The sequence below is a fragment of the Bos mutus genome, chromosome 5 (assembly GCF_027580195.1).
Source record: "Bos mutus isolate GX-2022 chromosome 5, NWIPB_WYAK_1.1, whole genome shotgun sequence".
NCBI classification, from domain to species: Eukaryota; Metazoa; Chordata; class Mammalia; order Artiodactyla; family Bovidae; genus Bos; species Bos mutus.
Window position 1 is genome coordinate 916,069 of NC_091621.1, and position 19,833 is coordinate 935,901.

Genomic DNA, 19,833 nt, shown 5'->3' on the forward strand with positions numbered 1-19,833 from the left:
CATTTGCCCCACAGATATAAGGTAAAGAGAAGAAAATAGTTCTTGGGGGAAAAGGAACACCTAGAGTGGAAGAGGTGGCCCCCTAAAACCAACATTCACATCTGTACTGAAGCTGAGGCATTCTGGTCACCTGAACCCCTTATGCTTGGAGGGAGGATATGTGCCTAGGAAAGGGGATGGAGCCTGGGATGGTTAATTTTGTGTGTCAACATGATTGGCCCGCAGGGTAACTAGATATTCAGCTTCACATTATTCTGGGTATGTCTGTGAAGGTGTTCCTGGATGAGATGAACACTGTGATCAGTAGACTGAGTAAAGCAGATGGCCCTCCCCCTCCAATCCATTGAGGGCTGAATAGAACAAAACTGTGGGGGAAGGAAGAATTTGCTCTCTCTGCCTGATTGTCTTTGAGCTGGGACATGGAGCTTCTGCCTTCAGTCTCACACTGAAGCCGATACCCTCTGCTCTCCTGGGTCTCCATTTTCAATTGGCCAACTGCTGCTCATGGGACTTTTCAGCTTCCATAACTGTGAAAGCTAATTCCTTATATTAAAAAAAATCAATTTCTCTTTCTCCTTCTCTCCCTCTTCCTTAGGCTTTTCAGCATAGAGTGAGGCTGGCTTTCTAACTGGACCCCTTGCAAGGTCCTGGGAAGATGAACTGTGACAAGAGCTTACTATCTTTCCCTTCCTCCAAACTAGAAATGACAACATCCCTCCATAGCTCGGCAGAATAACCAAAGACACTAAATTCTGTTTAAAGTTTTAAAGAAATGTTTCTGTATTTCTCTTCCTCTTTAGAACATTCATATCAATGCCGAACAGAATGTGTTAGTCGTGGGCCTCTTGCAAGGTCATTGAGCGAATGTTCTGCCTGCAGGGGAAGGTCAGCATTACCCTTTTGGTCATCCTGCACTGAGTTCTTGTGGGTAGAGCCTCAGTTGTTCACGCCAACATCCAGTTCCATTTATGAAGCACTCAGTAGGTACTTAATAAGTGTCTTATGAGTGAATGAACAAACAACCTGTCCTTGGCCTTCTCTGTGCTTCTGTTCTCATCATGGTTCATCTCACCAAGGTAAGGGCCAGAAGGGTGCTCAGGAGTCATCTTGTGCAACTGCCTGTGTTACAGATGAAGTCCAGAGGGGCGAGCGACTGACTGGAGGTCACACAACCACATAAAGGAAGCACAGGGGCAAGAGTGCAACCTCTTCCTTCCAGGGCTCATCCTGAGACCTCATATAGCGTCTGTTGTCTGAAGCAGGAGGGCCACATTGGCCAGGAGAGAGGAGAGCTTCCTTTACCGGTCACCTTGCTGCTGAATCTGAAGCAACCTGCTGAAGGACATGCTCAGGGTGGCTTCCTGAACTGTGGGTCATCTCTGAATCATGAGATTGACTCCCCCAGAGACCTGGTCACTTTCCCACCACCTGTTTTCACCTGGAGAGGAGAGAGGCTCCACTCAGGAGAGGATGTCCAGTCTGTGTTATGGAGGTGGTACAGATGCTGCCTCCTCTGGGGTGCGGAGGTGGGAACAAAGCAGAATGTAGGAATGCAGGTCTGCTGGATGATGAGAGGGCCCGGCAGAGGCTGTGTCTCCCATGGGTGGCATGGGAGGAGGGCAATCTGGGTGGGGAGCCAGGCTTGAGCTCGTGGACAGCACCTGGTGAGAGGAAGCAGCCTGGGCTGTGCAGGGGGTGGCAGCATGGGGCCCTGTCAGAAGGAAAGGCCAGGAGAGAGGTCAGCTTTAAGTTTTACTCCACACTGTCCCTCGACTTTCCAGCCTTTCCCAGTGACTCTCTGGCAGCTTGGGGTGGATAGGGAGACCAACCTGGGAAGAAGTGCTTGCCCAGGGGGGCCAGGAAATCTGGTCCTCATTCCAGCATTTACAGCAACTGTTTGTCTCGGAAAAGTCACTTTGCTTCTCAGAGTCCAGTTTCTGCATCAGCAAAAATGGATAAATTAAAAATCCTGCCTCATAGAGTCATTGTGGGTTTGTACAAATTGTTAACCACAGGACTGTCTATTTTGTGCACTGCTGTCTCACCTCTGTTCAGTTCAGTTGCTCAGTCATGTCCGACTCTTTGTGACCCCATGGACTGCACCAACTCCCAGAGTTTACTCAAACTCATGTCCATTGAGTTTGTGATGCCATCCAACCATCTCATCCTCTGTAGTCCCCTTCTCCTTCCACCTTCAATCTTTCCCCACATCAGGGTATTTTCAAATGAGTCAGTTCCTCGCATCAGGTGGCCAAAATATTGGAGTTTCAGCTTCAACATCAGTCCTTCCAGTGAATGTTCAGGACTGGATCTGAATCCAGGACTAGCATCTGGTACACACTCCAAATTTGTTGACTCGATGAATGTTTAATTTTTAGCGACCACTTCCTGTGTGGCAGACATTCTTCAAGACTTGGTCATTTCATCCTCATCAAATCTATGACTGTCCTCTGAGGGGCACAATGACTCTTCCAGGTCACATACTGCTTAGGGCAGAGCTGCGATTCGAATCTCGGTCTTGGCAGCCTGACTCCGGAGCCAATGGGCTCCATTCCCACACAACGCCCTTTACTCTGTGACCCTGCTCCATAAACTAGGACGTTTTACACAAGTAATACAAGTCAGTCCCTGGAAGAGGGAGAGGACTGTGATGGTCATTCAGTGGATGAGGACACGGGGACAGAGGCAGAGACTTCTAGCAGGTTTCCCAGGCATCCATGCCCACTCTTTTTCTAAAAAAATTTCCAGTGTTTACAGGGGAGTTTGAGTAAGCTCCGGGAGTTCGTGATGGACAGGGAAGCCTGGCGTATTGCAGTCCATGGGGTCGCAAAGAGCTGGACTCTACTGTTTGACTGAACTGAACTGAACTAAACTGAACAGTGAACAGAGCCCCCGAGGTGTTCCAATCTGGATAAGATGGTCCCAGACAGTGACCCCGCCCCCAGCCACTCACGGCCACGTCCGGGTTTGTGGATGGGACCAAGCCGGCCTCACTCGGCAGTTGCAAAGCCCCAAGGCTGTTTGTCTTCTCCTGCTTCCGCCACTTGGCTCGCTGATTCTGGAACCAGATCTGAGATGAAGGTGAGAGAGGATGGAGATAAGCAAAGGGGCTTTTCTCCATCCAGTTCCTCTCCTTAAAATACATGATGACTGCACCTTCCAAGGGACCATCCCTTTACAGTTTGTAAAGGTCAACGGCAGCCACGATTTCTTTGGATCTGATCTGCCTTGGGAGAGAGGATCCGAGGTCACAACCTTCCATGCCTACAGGGGCTGGGGGGCTCATAGGAGGGAGTGTGAACCAGCAGGGTGCCTTACAACTGGGAGTGGTGGGGTCCGCGGGGTGAACAGAGGCTGAAGGGGGCAGCGTCTCAGCCTCAGCCAATAGCCACCATGTGGAAATTTGAGGCCAGCGCTGCAGCTTCATCCAACTTCTAAGGCAGAAATCTTGATTTTTTTGTGAAAGCTCTGAGATTTAAAAACCATGCAGATCAGTGAAAACCCATCCATGGGCTCTTGCCTGCTGGTGGGCCACCTGTTTGCAACCCCAGTGGGCCCTCTGGTATCCACTGTTGAGGGTTGCCTGTATTCATGGGCACCCTGACTGTGACACATGGCCATTTGTACTTGATCATTCTGCTGAGACAGCTGCTGAATTCTGGGCTTTACACTAGATGTAGATGCTACCCACCTAGTTGGTGACTGATTTCAAATGGGAAGTAAAAGGGGAGAAGTCCACACAGGGGTGGGCCTTGACCAGACGATAAGTAGGCTTGGGTGAAATGAAGGGTGGAATATTGATGTGGACCCTGGTGAAGATTTTGAATTTAATAAGTCCATTGTATATTTCAAGAAAGTATTGAAATATAATTGATTTACAATGTTGTGTTAGTTTCAGACGTACAGCAAAGTGATTCAGTTTTATGTATACTTACAAATATATGTATTCCTTTTTAACATTCTCTTCTGTTATAGGTTATTACAAGATATTGAAAGGTGGAGAGGAGAAGAGATAAAGTAGGAGATTGGGATTAACATATACACACTATTGTATATAAAATAGATAGCAAAGACCTACTGTATATCACAGGGAACTCTGCTCAGTACTCTGTGATAACCTTATATGGGATAAGAATCTGAAAAAGAATAGGTCCATGTTGATGTATGGCAAAACCAATACAATATTGTAAACTGAAAAAAAAATAATAATAAAAAAAATAAAAAAAGAATAGATCTATGTAATGTGTAACTAAATCACTTTGTTGTATACCTGAAACTAACACAACATTATAAATCAAATATACCCTAATATAAAATAAAAATTGTATTCTTGTTTTTCAAAGATTTTTTTATTCATTAAAAATTAAGTTATAAAAAAAGATGTTGAGTATAGTTCCCCCATCATATTTGTTAAAAAAAATGCAGAGTGATTTAGAAAACTGTTTTAGAGAGAGTGAAAATATGTAACAATTGGTTTTGGATTTGCTAGAGCAATACTTGCAGAACTGGGGATGTGCAAAGAGAGTTGGACATACCACTGGTGAGGGACTACTGTATATCTAACCACAGAGGAAGCCTAGACACTCAGGTGGGGGGAAGAAATGACAGATTACAGATTAGGTCTCTGACCATGGAGGGTCTTTGCCACTTCTCTGTGCTGCTGCCAAAGTGATACCTATGAGTTCCAAGTCAGAGATTGGCAGAGTTAACCTCAGGTTAACTCTGGCTTCCCACCTGTTTTTGTACAGCCCTTGTGCTACGTATGGTTTACACATTTTTAAGTGGTTGGGAAAAAGAATCTAAATTTGGTGACATGCAAATGACACAAAATTCAAATTTTAGTGCTCATCAGTAACATTTATTGGAACATGCTCATTTGTTTGTATGTTGTAAACTATAGCTATTTTTGTGCTACAAGGGCAGAACTGAATAGTTATGACAGTGACCATATGGCCTCACAAAGCCTAACATAATTAGCACCTTGTCCGTTACAGAAGAAGTCTGTTGAGCCCTAGTCTAGATTGTCAAGACCTATTTTGAGGCTGCGTGGTGAATAATGCTTTGAAACTACAGGAAAGTGGAGAAGAAGGGAGTGGAGCAGATGCCAATGGCAATCATCATAAAACCCCCTCCACATCTATTCTCCAAGGAGAGAAAGCATCTATCTTATAACTATGGTGACCTCATTTCCTGGAAAATGATATTTGGACAAAATAACTGTATTCATGGGATAAAGCCAATGGAAAATTTCAGATGGGGCAGTCCCAGAGGGTGCAGGATACCTGGGGTCTCACCCATGCCTCCAAGGGCATTGAGGAGGGGGGTTGAGGGTGGGGATGGTTGTACCTGCACACGTGCTTCCGGGAGGTTGATCCTGGCTGCCAGCTGGTTGCGGACGTGGATGTCAGGATAGTGAGTGAAGTGGAAGATCTTCTCCAGCTCCTGCAGCTGCTCTGTGGTGAAGGTGGTTCGGAGCCTCCGCTTACCCTTCTTCCCCTCTGGAGGGAGGAGGGTCCAAGCTAGGTTAGTGACCTTCGTCTCAGTGAAGCTTTTGTGCTGCCTTGTTGTACCCATTAAACCAATGTTGCCACTACTTGGCCTCTGGCTTCTTAGGCTTGGACTTTTACAATGTTCTCTCTCCTAGAAACCCTCCCCCTAGGTTGACTCCCTCTATCCATTCTGGACAGTGTGGCCAAAATGACCTTCTAGAAACTTCTTTGATCGTCCTTTCTGCTGCTCAGATGCCTTCAAGCAAATTTCCCTTGTCTGTAACAAGGAATGGCAAACCACAGCCTGGGGGTCACATCCGGCCCACTGTCTGTTTTTAGAAATAAAGTTTTATTGAAACACAGCCTGACACATGGGTTTATGTATTGTCTATGGCTGTTTTTGTGCTATAATGGCAGAGTTGTGTTGCTGAAACAGAGACTGCAAAATCTAAAATAATTACCATCTAGTCCTTTACAGAAAAACCTCAGCAGTCAGCCCCTGACAGCCTGTTTCCAGCCACCTGTCCAGTCTCAGGCCCACTCAGGGATGCTACATCATAGGTGGGACCTAGTGCAAGAGGAGAAAAAAAGCTTTTTCCTTTCTTCCACAGTCTCCATCTCAACAGTCATAGTGATCTTTCACTTGCTACTTAAGGCCCTTCTCCCTCAGGCACAAGAATACTAACACACACACGATGGGGGTGGCAGAGGTCACTGGATTGAGGGGGTATGGGGAAACGGGACTGAGAAGCAGCCCATCTCAGGAAGCAAGGAGGTGGTGAGAGGGGCACTGAGCATGAGTTGAGGCTCCAGGACCCTGGTCCTTGCTTGGGCCATATTTTATTTACTCTCTGGGCCCCAGTATCCCGATTTGTAGAATGGAGGAGTGGAGAGGGGTTGAATGATCAAATCACAAAGGCCAAATCCACCCTGGCACTCTGCAGTTCTCTTTCTCTTCAGGTGGAGGCTTGAAGGACCTGGCCTCAGCCTTGCCTGGGGCCCAGTTGGCTGGGCAAAAGGTAGATGGATGAAGGAGAGATTTCTGCTGAGGATAACACTTCTGGCTGAGTTACTCCTGCATTTCTAAGAATTGACAAGTGCCTTCCATAGTCTGCCCTTTTTTTTAAATCTCTGATTTTATTTAATCTATTTTTTATTGGAGTATAATTGCTTTACAATGTTATGTTAGTTTCTGTTGTACAACAAAGTGAATCAGCTCTGTTGTTGTTCAGTTGCTATGATGTGTCTGACTCATTGCGCCTGCATGGACTGCAGCACATGAGGTTTCTCTGTCCTCCACTATCTCCGGGAGTTTGCTCAGATTCTTGCCCATTAAGTTGGTGATGCTATCTAACCATCCCATTCTCTGCCACCTCCTTCTCCTTTTGCCTTCATTCTTTCCCAGCATCAGGGTCTTTTCCAGTGAGTCAGCTCTTCACATCGAGTGGCCAAATCATTGGAGAAATAGCTATATGTATACATATTTCCCCTTCCCTCTTAAACTTCTACCATCTCACCCCTCTAGGTCATCACAGTGCAGTGAGCTGAGCTCCCTGTGCTATACTGCAGGTTTCTACAAGCTATCTCTTTTATACATGGTAGTGTACTGATGTCTGGGGAAGGAAATAGCAAGCCAGTCCAGTATTCTTGCCTGTAAAGCACAGAGGAGCCTGGGGGGCTACAGTCTATGGGATCACAAGAGTTGGACACAACTTAGAGACTAAACCACCAGTGTACTTATGTCAGTGCTATTCTCCCAATTCAGTTCACTCTCTCCACCCCACTGTGTCCATATGTTTGTTCCCTATGTCTGTGTCCCTATTCGTGCCCTGCAAATAGGTTCATCTGTACCACTTTTCTAGATACCATACACACACACACACATTAATACATGATATTTGTTTTTCCCTTTCTGACTTACTTCATTCTCTATGACAGACTCTAGGTCCAGCCACTCTACCCATTGAGCCACTTGTCTCACCCCTCCCAACTACCCCTCATTGTTATTAGTCCATTTTTTTTATCCTCTCAAAGTAATTTTATTCATTTTCCTGACTCTTGGAAGCTTCTTGGGGGTTGTGGACAGTGAGATTTCAAACATATTTACCCCTTGGAGGAAGCTGTTGGATTGTGAACCAGCTGATATGATCTGATCTCTTACCTTTTCTATCTCCCTTTCCCTCCTCAAGTCCACTGTACTTTTTAATTAAAAAAAGAGAGATTTATTCTATATTTAGAGCTGGTGGTGCATTTAAGTTGGTAGAGCCAAACCCAACTAGAATTGGTGTAGACAGAAATGGAAGGTATGAATCCATTGCCGAGACTGTACTGAATGTCTTTTGTGCTAGGCACAGAGGGCCTGTCTGCAGGAGTACAAAAATGAACAAGCTGTGCTGACAGTGTCTCATTCATTCATTCACAAGGTCAATGTTTTAGACAATTGTAATGATACAGTGCAGTTTTATAGAAAATTGCCAAAAAATTCACAGAATGGAAGATTTCAGGTTGGATGGGCAAACAGAGGTTCAGGATAACATGCATCTGGGATTCTTCTAAGAATATAGAACTTTGGAATAGAGGATACTGAACCAAAAAGGTATGGTGTAGAGCTGGAATACCGGAAAGTAAGCAACATGGAGAACAGAGGATTAGAAACAGACTGTAAATTATAACAAAAATAGGGTCTTCCTTAGTGTTCTAGTGACTAAGACTTTGTGCTCCCAATATAGGGGGCTGGGTTCGGCCCCTGGTCAGGGAACTAGATCCCACATGCTCCAACTAAGAAGTCAGAATGCTAAGTAAATACATATTTTAAAAAGTTATTAAGAAATTAGCAAAAATAAACCATCTCTTGCTTTTTCCCCAGAAGGAAACTTAGGCAAACAAGTGTCCATGACTAAGTATAGACTCCTTAATAAAATAATTATCTCCAGTTTCCATTTGTGTAACTAGGGAAGCAGCTAACAAGACAAATACAGCTTCCCCTTATTTCCTAGAGGATCAGAAGGACATAACCTGGAGATAAGGTTGTAAGAAAAGGATCTGAGCCCTCCTCAGCAAAATAATGTGATTGTTGACTTTGCGGAGACGGGCTGCCTGTCAGTTATGAGCCAGTTAGAAAAATATTTATTCTCATTAACTTTGAACTAAACATCCTCAGGATAAATGTTTATTCTTGAGAGATGATGATCTCTCAATCATGGTGACAGGCTGTATATGTGTGTGTCCAACAGATGTAGTGACTTCTCCTGTAAAGAAAGAGGGTTGTCTAAAATATACATGGTTGGCGAGATGGAGGCTGAGCCCCACGTGGACCAGCCTGAAGCATTCAAGGGCCAAAGCCCTTCTCCCAAGACTGAGCATGGGTTCTTGGGGTGTCAGTAGTCAACACTGGTTATCTCTATACAACCCTTCTTGGGATGTTATTTGAAACTGCTGCTGCTGCTAAGTCACTTCAGTCGTGTCCGACTCTGTGCGACCCCATAGACAGCAGCCCACCAGGCTCCCCCGTCCCTGGGATTCTCCAGGCAAGAACACTGGAATGGGTTGCCGTTTCCTTCTTCAATGCAGGAAAGTGAAAGGTGAAAGTGAAGTCGCTCAGTCGTGTCTGACTCTGTGCGACCCCATGGGCTGCAGCCCACCAGGCTCCTCTGTCCATGGGACTTTCCAGGCAAGAGTACTGGAGTGGGGTGCCATAGCCTTCTCTGTATTTGAAACGGATGGGGGAGGGGGTCCCAGTGAGTGGGGGTCCCTGAAATATGACTAGTGACACCCAACCAGAAGAGCAGTTTTGGGAGACAGATAGACTTGAACCTGACATCAGGGAAATAAGGATAGGATCAAGGCTGGACCTTATTAGAAATTCAACTCTTTAGATCTGCATTGTTCATATGGTACCCACTATCTGCCTATGGCTATTTAAATCAAATCAAATCAAATAAAAAATATAGTTCTTTAGCCACACTAGTTATAGGTCAACCACATGTGGCTAGTGGCTACCATATTGGAGAGCATAGATAGAAAACATTTCCATCATCAGAGAAAGTTCTATTGGATGGGGCTCCCTTATAGGTTTTCCCATTGGTTTCTGGAAAAAGTCATATCCTGGGCCTCACTTTAAGTTTCTCCTTGTGTTGCACTTTCCTCTGATTGCCACATATCTCTAGGAAAATGGGTATCCATTGGTCATAGAGCCGAATTTGATGGTGTTGGGAAAACTGGAATTACAGGAAAAGTAAGAGAAAGGGAAGGCTGGCCCACACCCATCTCATTGCTGGTGCCTGGAGAAAAGGATGACCAGTGGAGAGGATGTTGCCCTGGAGCTCCAGGCAGTAACTCAGAGCAGAGTGACCTGCTTGTGGTCCACAGGGAAGCAGGGATGGGGAAGAGCAGAAGCTGAGTGGTTGGCTCAGGAAGGGTGAAGGCTGACACTTCAGTTTTCCCATCAAATGCTAGAGCTGCTTTAGGAAAGGAGGGAGGGGAGCCAGCAAGCCTGATGCTTGGGTTATAGACCATAGTAGGTGGTAAGAGAGAGGAAGCTGGTGAGGGCAGGAAGAACAGCATAAACGAATTATGGAAAAGAGAAGAAGGCAGAACACAGGACACTGAACAAACATAGTATTTTGGAACCAGAAGGAACCTCATTAAACAGGAAGCTGGAAGAACCAGTTCATGGGTGGAATGCCCATCACACAGGATGATTCTTAATTGTGGAAAAGGGCTGGGAGTTTCCAGCCCTGGGTCAGAGAAGACAATGCGGGTGTGGAACCCCATTCAAGGACACTCAGGGGAGGGTGGGAAGAGGGGAGATGAAGGAGGCAGGGAACTGCCACCTCTCTCAAGTTGCTCCTCTCAGGTTATTAATTGCTTGAGCTGTGATCACACTTCACTGGGTCTTCAAAGAGACTGAGTCAGCAGAACTTAATTAAACCTGAGCCGTTTAGCACATTGATCATAAGAAATACACAATTTACACAGGTGATTAGGCCACCTAATTATAAACTGATGTTTCTTTGTGCTTGGCTCCCTCCCTTGATTGCTCCTTCTCTGCGGTCTGCTAATTGGCCTTGGCCGCTCAGCTAGAGGCCCCAGGGGCTTTGCAGCTGGGCTAAGACTCCTGAAATGAGCCTTGTCCTTGTCATCCTAAAGCAGCGGTTGGAAGAAGATCCAGGCTCCCACACCCATGGAAGTGAGGACTGGGGAGAAAGCAGATGACACTGTTAAAGGGGAGAGTGAAAAGCCTTGAATGCCAAGCCAAGGAGGGTGCCTTGCATGCTGCAGGCACAGGCAATCGTAGAAGTCCAGGACCACTATGGGGGGAAAAGGCTGGTATATTCTGCCCTGGGAGGTGCCTCTCTGCAAGCCACCTGTCCTGTCTAGAAGGTGTCCTCAGCCTGCTGGAGGGCTCCAAAGGGAGCCTGCCCTTGTTCCTTTCCATTTTATACTTGTGACAAAGCAGGGGACCAGACATGACACCAGCTAGTAACACTGGGGGAGGTTCCCTGATGTGACCTGGAAAGAGCCACAGAACTTGTTTCTATTCAATGGGAGAGCTCATGTTTAGTTTTCCTTCCTGCCAAGGACTGAGGAGGAAGTCAGCTAATGCTTATGTCTGTGAAAATACACACAGAAGGCCAACCTAAATGCAAACCTGCAGAGTGCCCAGATTAGAGGTAGCCGAAGTCCTTGGTCTTGTAAGAGGGAGAAGAGCCACTTCTAGCCAAAAAAATGATGACCAACTACCACCTTACAAGGCATATGTGCTTAGTCACTCAGTCGTGTCCATGATCCTATGGTCTTTGTGACCCCATGGACTATAGCCTGCCAGGCTCCTCTGTCCATGGGGATTCTCCAGGCAAGAATACTGGAGTGGGTTGCCATGCCCGATCCAGGGGTTGGGATCGAACTCAGGTCTCCTGCATTGCAGGTGGATTCTTTACCATCTGAGCCACCAGGAAAGCTCCACTACAAGGCATATCTGGGGAAGTAAACACTCTGTAGGAACACAGTAGGGATTTAAAAACTGAAAAAGGAAACTTTGAGAGTTCTACATATGGAGACCAAAAATGATCTATGAAGACTTATAAAAACCCATCATCCGAGCATGGAACAGTGTGAGAGAAGAAGAGGAACAGCAAGAAGATGGCCCCTGAGTCAGGGCTTCCTCTCCTAGGGCCCAGAGCAGAGCAGAAGGTCCACTGTCTTTAGTCCTAGGCAGCGTCGGTGGGGAGGAGAGGATGAGGAAGGAGGGAAGGGGGAAAGAGAGAAGAAAGGGGAAGGGGACAAGGAAGGCGGGGGAATGAGGAAAATGAGGGGGATGAAGAAGTGAGGAAAGATGGAGCGGATTGAATTGTCTTCCCCTCAGGAAGAAACATCTCAGTTCTAACACCTGGTACCTGTGAAGGTGACCTTATATGGAGATAAGGTCTTTGCAGGTACGATTAGGCCAAGGATCTTGAGATGCGACTCTCCTGGATTTAGGGTAGGTTCTATGTCCAATGACATGTGTCCTGATGAGATAAAGGAGAGGGGGATACCACATAGAGCCTGAGGTCAAGGCCAAATGACGATGGAGTCAGAGTGTGGGATGATGTGTCTACAGGCACATCATGGATTGTTGGCAGCCACGAGGAGCTGGGACAGTGGGACAAAGGCACTGAGTAGGCTTTCCCTTGGGGCCTCTGGAAAGAATTAACCCTACCAACACCTTGGTTTTGGACTTCTGGTTCTGAAACTCTAAGATGATAAGTTTCTGTTGTTTTAAGCCATTCAGTTTGTGGTAATTGGCACAGCAGCTAAAGGAAGCTCATGTAGATGGAGGGGATGAGGGAAGGAAGAGGAAAGGGAGGAAGAAGGGGAAAGAGCGAGGGTTTGTTTTTTTTAATTTATTTTAATTTGAGGCTAATTACTTTACAATATTGTATTGGTTTTGCCATACATTGACATGAGTCTGCCACGGGTATACATGTGTTCCCCATCCTGAACCCCCCTCCCACCTCCCACCCCATGAGGGTTTTAAAGGGCAAAGTTTGGAGACATAAAAGGGCTTGAAAGACTGGAAGTGAGAGAGATGCTCCATGTGCCTGGAGGGTGAGGGCAGGCAGGCCATGATGGGGGATGAATCTGGGGACCCGCAGGGCTGGTCTGTGAAGGACTTTGAATGTCATGCCAATAGCTTTAGGGGTTGATGAACTACAGCCTGAGGCCAGACCTGGCATTCTGCCCATACTGTAAATAAAATTTTATTGGAACATAAACATACCCATTCATTTACACCTTGTCTGCTTTTTAGCTAGGACAGTTGTTGTGTAGCCGCTCAGTCATGTCCGACTCTTTTGTGACCCCACGGACTGTAGCCTGCCAGGCTCCTCTGACCAAGGGATTCTCCAGGTAAGAATATTGGAGGGCGTTGCCATTTTCTTCTTCAGGGATCTTCCCTACCCAGGGATCAAACTCACATCTCTCATATCTCCTGTATTGGCAGGCAGGTTCTTTACCACTAGCACCACCTGGGAAGCCCTAAATAAATGCATATATATTAAAAGAAAACCTCATATCATGACCATAAATGGGTAACTGGTATCATGCATCATAAATAGAAGGTTAGTGTAGAAATCATTACAGGACTATTGACATAAATAATCTTTGTCTTCCTCACCTTCAAAGTCATTTTGAAAACCTCCAGGGGGACCCTCATGAGTCTCTTTAGAAACATTGAATTCCTGAGACTTCCCTGGCTGTCCAGTGGCTAGGACTCTGCGCTTCCACTGTAAGGGGCATGGGTTTGATCCCTGGTTGGGTAAGTAGGATCCTTAATGCTATGTGGTGTGGCCAAAAAAGTAGACACGCTGAATTCCAGCCTAGCAGGGAGATGGATGGATTTTAGCCACGTTCAGAAATAATCTAGAGTGGATGATCTCAGGCAACTGGGGTTCAATTCTAATGTGACCTACTCGTGTGGTTTTTGCAGGTGATTTATCTTCTCTTCTTGGTTTCACCAGCTCTAAGCTGGGGCTCACAACTGTGACAAATGGATGGAAACAATGGCCATCACATTGCTGTGAGAGCCCAGTCCAATCTTATGACTGCTGTTTTCCCAAGCACTTACAGGGTGTCTCCTCTGGGTCTAGCTGACCTGGAACATGCCAGCAGCTTCAGCGGAGGTTTAGCATGACTGGCCTCCTTTTTGTCAACAGCCAGTGTTGGGCTAGGGGAAGGGAAACTGCTCTGGGAAAGGAAATAAGATCTCTCTCTCTCTTCCTCTGCAGCAGAGAGGATGGGCATAGATTTTACGTAGCTGCAGCAAGAGACACTCAGGTCAGACCCTCAGTAGAATGGTTCCTGTGAATGCTCATTGCTCATTCAATTCACTGGAAGGTATTAATGAACTTCTGACAATTAAGCTGGGACCCTTTCCTATTGAAAAGGTCAGCTACTAGGAAACCCACTAGCTCTCTGGGGACACATGACCCCCCACCCCCTGCAGACTCTTTCCCTTGGCTCACTACCAGTGAGCACCAACCCCCTCTTAGGAGACTCTACCTGGGGGAGGGAGTGGGGCTCCGTGTTTGGGAGGAGAAGGCATCATGGCTTCCCTGAGTTTCTTTCCCTTGGATTGCTGTTGTTTAGTCACCCAGTCACGTCCGACTCTTTGTGACCCCATAGACTGTAGTCCGCCAGGCTCCTCTGCCCATGAGATTTCACAGGCAAGAATATTGGAGTGGGTTGCCATTTCCTCCTACAGGGGATCTTACTGACCCAGGGATCAAACAAGCATCTCCTGCATTGGCAGGCGTATTATTTACCACTGAGCTGCCAGGGAAGCCTTTCCTTGGATTAAAGCTTTAGAAAGGAGAGAGGACCAGGACACTCTTGTGGACACTCCAGGCTCATCGCCGGTCAGACTCCAGTGGACCCCCAAGACATCACTAGCTTCATTTTCTCCTTCACTCAGCTGTCTCACTGGAGATGAAGCTGAGGCCAGAGTGGAAACGGGCAGGCCGGGGGAGAGCTGAGACTGACCGCGGTTGCCTGAATCCTAGGAACATGTATGTTCCCTCCTCTGTCCCCTCCTCAAGCTGGCCCTCAAGGAGGGGCCTGGGATCTGGTCATTGTTATTTGGGGGTAAATCCTGGGGAGGTCACTGGCCTAGGGTGTGATCAGGGTGGGCAGATTTGGGGCAGAGCTTCAGCCACTAGAGGCCGTGCAGGCCGAACTCTGCTTATGAAGGGAAAGAACACGACAGCCTAAGCAGGTGTTCGGGCAGCTGGGTCTCGGGTCCTCTGCTCTGCGGCTGTGTGACCTGGGGGCACCACCCGCCTCTTCTCTTTCACAGATGAGTTTCTCATCAGTCAAGTTTATGATAATTATACTTTTCTGCTCAAGTTAGAGACATGCACAGCCTCCAGGATGGTGCCGACCACAGAATAAATAAATGGTCACCGGCATTCTCAGCTACGGCCTGGTTATAGGAACAAGCCCCAGATCCCTGCGTCCTGCAGTGAACTGGGCCTTGGTGACTGAATTAGAACAGCTCCATTTCTGGGCTAGGTAGAAAGGTATTTAAGGCTACTGGCCCAGTACCCGACATCTCTCTGAATTTTGGAGTCTTCTCTTCTGTTGATACAGAGCAGCTTTTTCTCTGCCTGAGCCCAGCTGGGGCTTGCAGACCCAGGAGTGGGTAAGAATTGGCAAGAAGACACTTACCTTTGGGCTGGTCCTGTTGGGGTCTCTCTGGCCCGAAATCTGCAGCTGTTGCCTGCCTGGTGCCCTGTCCACTTGCCCCTTCCGGCTTGACCACATCACTCCTCTCAGCTGGCCTCTTTAAGATGTCCTCAATGGAGAAGGACAGGCCCCGCTTCTTTGGGGCCTCATAGCACCCCAAGCTCTTCCTCTCCATCTCCCGTGGAGATCAGAGCCTGCCTTGGCACCCTCTGTGGGCAGCTGCGAGGGGGCAGAGGGGCCAATGCCCGTGGAGGGAGGGGTCCTTGCTTTCCTGAAACTCCTGGACAAGAGGGTGAGCAGAGGTGAACAGAGATTCTCACGTTGGATTATCCAGCACGGTTATGTCTCCATGGGTACATCTGTGGGTCACCTCAAAACACCTTGGGATCAAGGATGCTGGTCCCATTGGGAAAGCTGGAAGGGGCTGTGCCTGTGCCCATGGGCTTAGAGCCCTCGTTGACTCAACATCAAAGGAATCGCCATTGCTAAACTGAATTCAGTCCTACTGTGATGGGTCTTTTCCGAGGTGGTCACTTTCACAGTCCACAGCCTAGGCCAGGGACCCTGAAGTCATGGCCAGTCGGGAACAGGAAAAAAGAGCTGGAAGGAAAAGGGAGGCTGCCCCCAGAGGAGATCTGGAGGCAAAGTGTGCACCTTTACCCTTTCTCTGTTGTGTGGCTCTTTCCTGCTGGCTCCGGCCAGACCTCTGGAAGCAGGTGTTCGGGCGGCTGGGCGCCGGAGTGCCACCAGCTAGCCCCAGGTGGCCAACCCAGCCCTGGGCCACACTGCAGCTTGGGGGGTGCTCCCAGAAATCCTCCTAGATTCCTCTGGCTTCTGCTGCTCCCAGATTCCAGAACAGGCCTTCCTCCCAGAGCACCTGCAGGTGGAGGCTTCTGAAGAGGGTCGCGAGGTCACCGCCAGGCTGGCTCTCTGTGCTGGGGCTGGGCTGAACGCTGGTATCTGAACCTCTCCTGGTGTCTCTGGTCCAGCCAGCACTTTCTTCTGCTCTCTCCCTGACTTCACTGCACAAGCCTCTCGGTAGGCTCCTTCCTGGCTCCTTTCCCTTCCTTTGGGGGTCCTTTCTGTCCCCCTCTTGTTTGCACACCTCTTACCTGCCTCCTGGGTCCTCACTGAGGGGACCCTTTCCCTCTGTCTAGTAAACTGTTGACTGCAAACTGATAGGATCAACCCGTTCTTGCCAGGAGTTCTGTTCCCAATTACTGTGTAACCAGGGAGGAGGGGGCAGTAAAACGGCTGATAAGAGAAGAAACTTTCCACCCTCCTTGTGGCGGGAGCTGGGGGAGACGGGTAGGAGGTGGAGGGAGACTTAAGGATGGGGCTTGGGGGTCCCAGAGAGGTGCGGTGTTGGGGAGCTGGCCAGGCCAGAGCAGGACACGGGAAGGTGGGAACAGTGAGGCCAGGAAGCGTCCCCAGGCCCCATAAAATGTGTTTGTTCAGCTGGGAGAATTTATGGGTCATATGTAGGCTGGAGGCTGGGCCAGGGTGCAGTCTGCTGGGTATTGGCTGTGGGCAGTCCGTTTCAGATGTGCTTTCCTGGACTTGAGGGCCATCTTCTGAGGTCCTTCTGGGGTGTGTGGGGAAACAGAGGTCCAGACCAAGAGGGTGTGGTAGAAGTCATGGTCTCATCTAAGCGGGACTTGGGGGAGCTCCAGACTGCCAGGCTGGCCACAGGGTGTGTCCTCACGAGGGTGATAGATACCTGGGGGAGTCTGTGGACCTGAATGGGGTGTGAGAACCCAGACCTTCTCGTGGAAGGAGGGGGAAGGGGAAGCTTGAGCCTTCCTCCCTGAGGAGGGTGAGTCAGAGGAAAGATCACCTGTACTGTTTGAGGAGCTGTGCCCCTGGGAAGGGTCAGGTGGTCTGGTCTAGCCAGGGGATCCTGTCTCTGCCATGTCACAGCGTGCATGCTTCAGTCATGTCCGACTCTTTGTGACCGCACGCACTGTAGCCCACCAGCCTCTGTCCATGGGATTCTCTAGGCAAGAATACTGGAGTCGGTTGCCGTGCCCTTCTCCAGGGGATCTTCCCAACACAGGGATCGAACCTGCATTTCTTATGTCTCCTGCGTTGGCAGGCAGGTTCCTTACCTCTAGCGCCACCCAGGAAGCCCAGCAAACCCTCAAATCTTGGGACCTTCAGTTGCTTACTCATGTCACAGTCGATGTAGTTGGATGTCCCTCTGGGGACTCAAGCTTCTTCCAGACTGTGATGTAACCAACCTCCAATCAATCAAGGGCTTCAAGTTTTCCAAGGAAGAGGAGAGAGCAGAGGAGGAAATTTTAATGAGTCAGCAGTGGAAGTGGTTCAGTAACTTCTGCTTGTACTATGTGGCAGGGATGAGTCACATGGCCTTGCCCAGATTCTGGGAGGTGGAGTTCTCTGGGCCAGAAGGGAAGTAATCCAGCTGGGGTGGTGCACAGGGAAATGCCTGCTTTATGGTCAGAAGGCCAGAGGCCCACAGACGTCAGCACCCGCCCCGTTCAAAAGAGTTATTGCTTTGGGAGTGTGGATTTCCTTCTGCTTGGGGCTGAGAAGGTATGATGGACACTTGTGGTGGCCAGTCAAGAGTGAACACGGGGGGATTTCCCTGGTAGTCCAGTGGTTAAGACTCCACACTTTGACTGCAGGGGGCGTGGATTCAATCTCTGTTCAGGGAACTAAGATTCCATATGCTGTGTAACATGGACCAAAAAACCCCCAAAAACCAAAAAAGACAGGGTGAGGACATGGACTCCGGGTTCCAAAGAAGGAGCAGATATGAGGGGAGGCCACTGAGCCAGGGGCTGTGCACGCATCACCTGATTTAATCTACGTGACAGCTCTATCATTTGGGGTCACTCATGCCATTTTACAGCCGAGGAGAGGCGCCCAGAGAGGTGAGTGCGGATATAAGGCTGCACAGTTAATCCTGTAGAAGAAGCAGCGGTCACGCCCAGGTGAGTCCACGCTCTGCTCCCTTTGCCATAATCCCCAGAGGCCACCCGATCCAAGCCTCTCACTGTGCAGATGAAGAACCACGTCTCTGAGGGGGTATTTTCCTGAGTCACACCTGTCCTTTTTAGCACTGCACTGAGTTCTTGTATTTTCTCTCTCTCTGGGGTGAGCATTGCCCCGCTGCAATCCCTGGCATGGCAGCGCTCATGGTGTGGAGTGTGAATCTTCCAAACCATGGCCTTTGTGGTGAGCCGTAGTCCAGGCAGTCACATCTGTGTTCATCCCACAGATGTTGCTTGAGCATCTCCTACATGCCACCCATGGAGGGGTGGGCCTTTGTGGTGAGCCGTAGTCCAGGCAGTCACATCTGTGTTCATCCCACACATGTTGCTTGAGCATCTACTACATGCCACACATGGAGGGGTGGGATGCAGATGAATGAGCCACGAACCTGACCAGAGGGACCGTCACTCTAGGGTGGGGAGTGTGTCGGGACTGGAGGAGATGGCCAGGGACACAAGGTGGAAAGTGGTCAGTGGTCAGTGTTGGAGGAGTTCAGAGGAGTAACTCGGTACAGTCGGTTGAACCAAAGAAGGCTTTGCCGAGGAGGAAGGAGAGAAGGGGAGTCATCACACAGGTTCCCTCATTTAATCCACCCTACATCACACAAGCAAGGAGAGACCCTTGGCAGCATGGTGCACTGTTACTAGTCCATTTTATTTTATGAAAAGCTGTTTAGGAAGAACAAGTCAGCCATTTGCCTTTTTCAACAACATGGCTGGACTTGGAGGGTATTATGTGATGTGAAATTAATCAGACAAAGACAAATACTGTGTGATACCAGCTATATGTGGAATCTAAAAAATAAAACTAGTGACGATAATGAAAAAGAAACAGGCTCCCAGGTATAGAGAACAAACTAGTGGTTACCAGTGGGGAGAGGGAAGGACGGAGGAGCTATATAGTGGGAAGGGATTAAGAGACACAAACTACTATGTATAAAAGAAAAAGCTACAAGGATATATTGTACAACACAGGGAACATTGCCGTATTTACTAATAATGATAAATGACATAGAACTTTAAAAATTTGTGACTCACCATGTTGTATACCTGAAAACTATATAATCTTGTATATCCACTATCTATGAGACAGTGTTAGTCGCTCAGTTGTGTCTGACTCTTTGTGACCCTATCGACGATAGCCTGACAGGCTCCTCTGTCCAGGGAATTCTCCAGGCAAGAATACTGGAGTGAGTAACCATTCCCTTCTCCAGGGGATCTTCCCAACTCAGGAATCGAACCTGAGTCTCCTGCATTACAGGAGGATTCTTTACCGCCTGAGCCATCAGGGAAGCCCATACCAACTATACCTCAATTAAAAAAGTATTTTTAAAGTACCCATGAATATGTGCCAGATTGTGATTGCATGACTGGAAAGATAGTTGTGATCAAAATAAGCAAGCACCCCACCCCCCCAGCCCCCATCTTACAGAGCTTACATTGGAAATAGATAATAAACAGGTAAAAAAAAATACGGCCAATGTAATTTCTATTTGTGACAGTATTATAAAGAAAATAAGACAGAATGATGAGCTGGAGAGCAGCCAGGTGAGCGAGGGTACTTTAGTTTTTTCAGGTTAAAATTTTATGCCACAGGTGATACA

The 19,833-nt window shown here is 48.1% G+C and overlaps 1 protein-coding gene across 1 annotated transcript in view; it reads right to left on the reverse strand.

The window, feature by feature from the left end:
• The window catches only part of ISX (intestine specific homeobox), a 148,561-nt gene extending 133,174 nt beyond the window's left edge, over positions 1-15,387 (reverse strand). Inside the window, 5 exon segments of the mRNA XM_070371852.1 lie at positions 1,439-1,536; positions 1,538-1,711; positions 2,954-3,070; positions 5,347-5,498; positions 15,195-15,387. Of these exon segments, the coding sequence (XP_070227953.1) occupies positions 1,439-1,536; positions 1,538-1,711; positions 2,954-3,070; positions 5,347-5,498; positions 15,195-15,387 (734 nt within the window).
• Between the last annotated feature and the right edge of the window lie 4,446 nt (positions 15,388-19,833).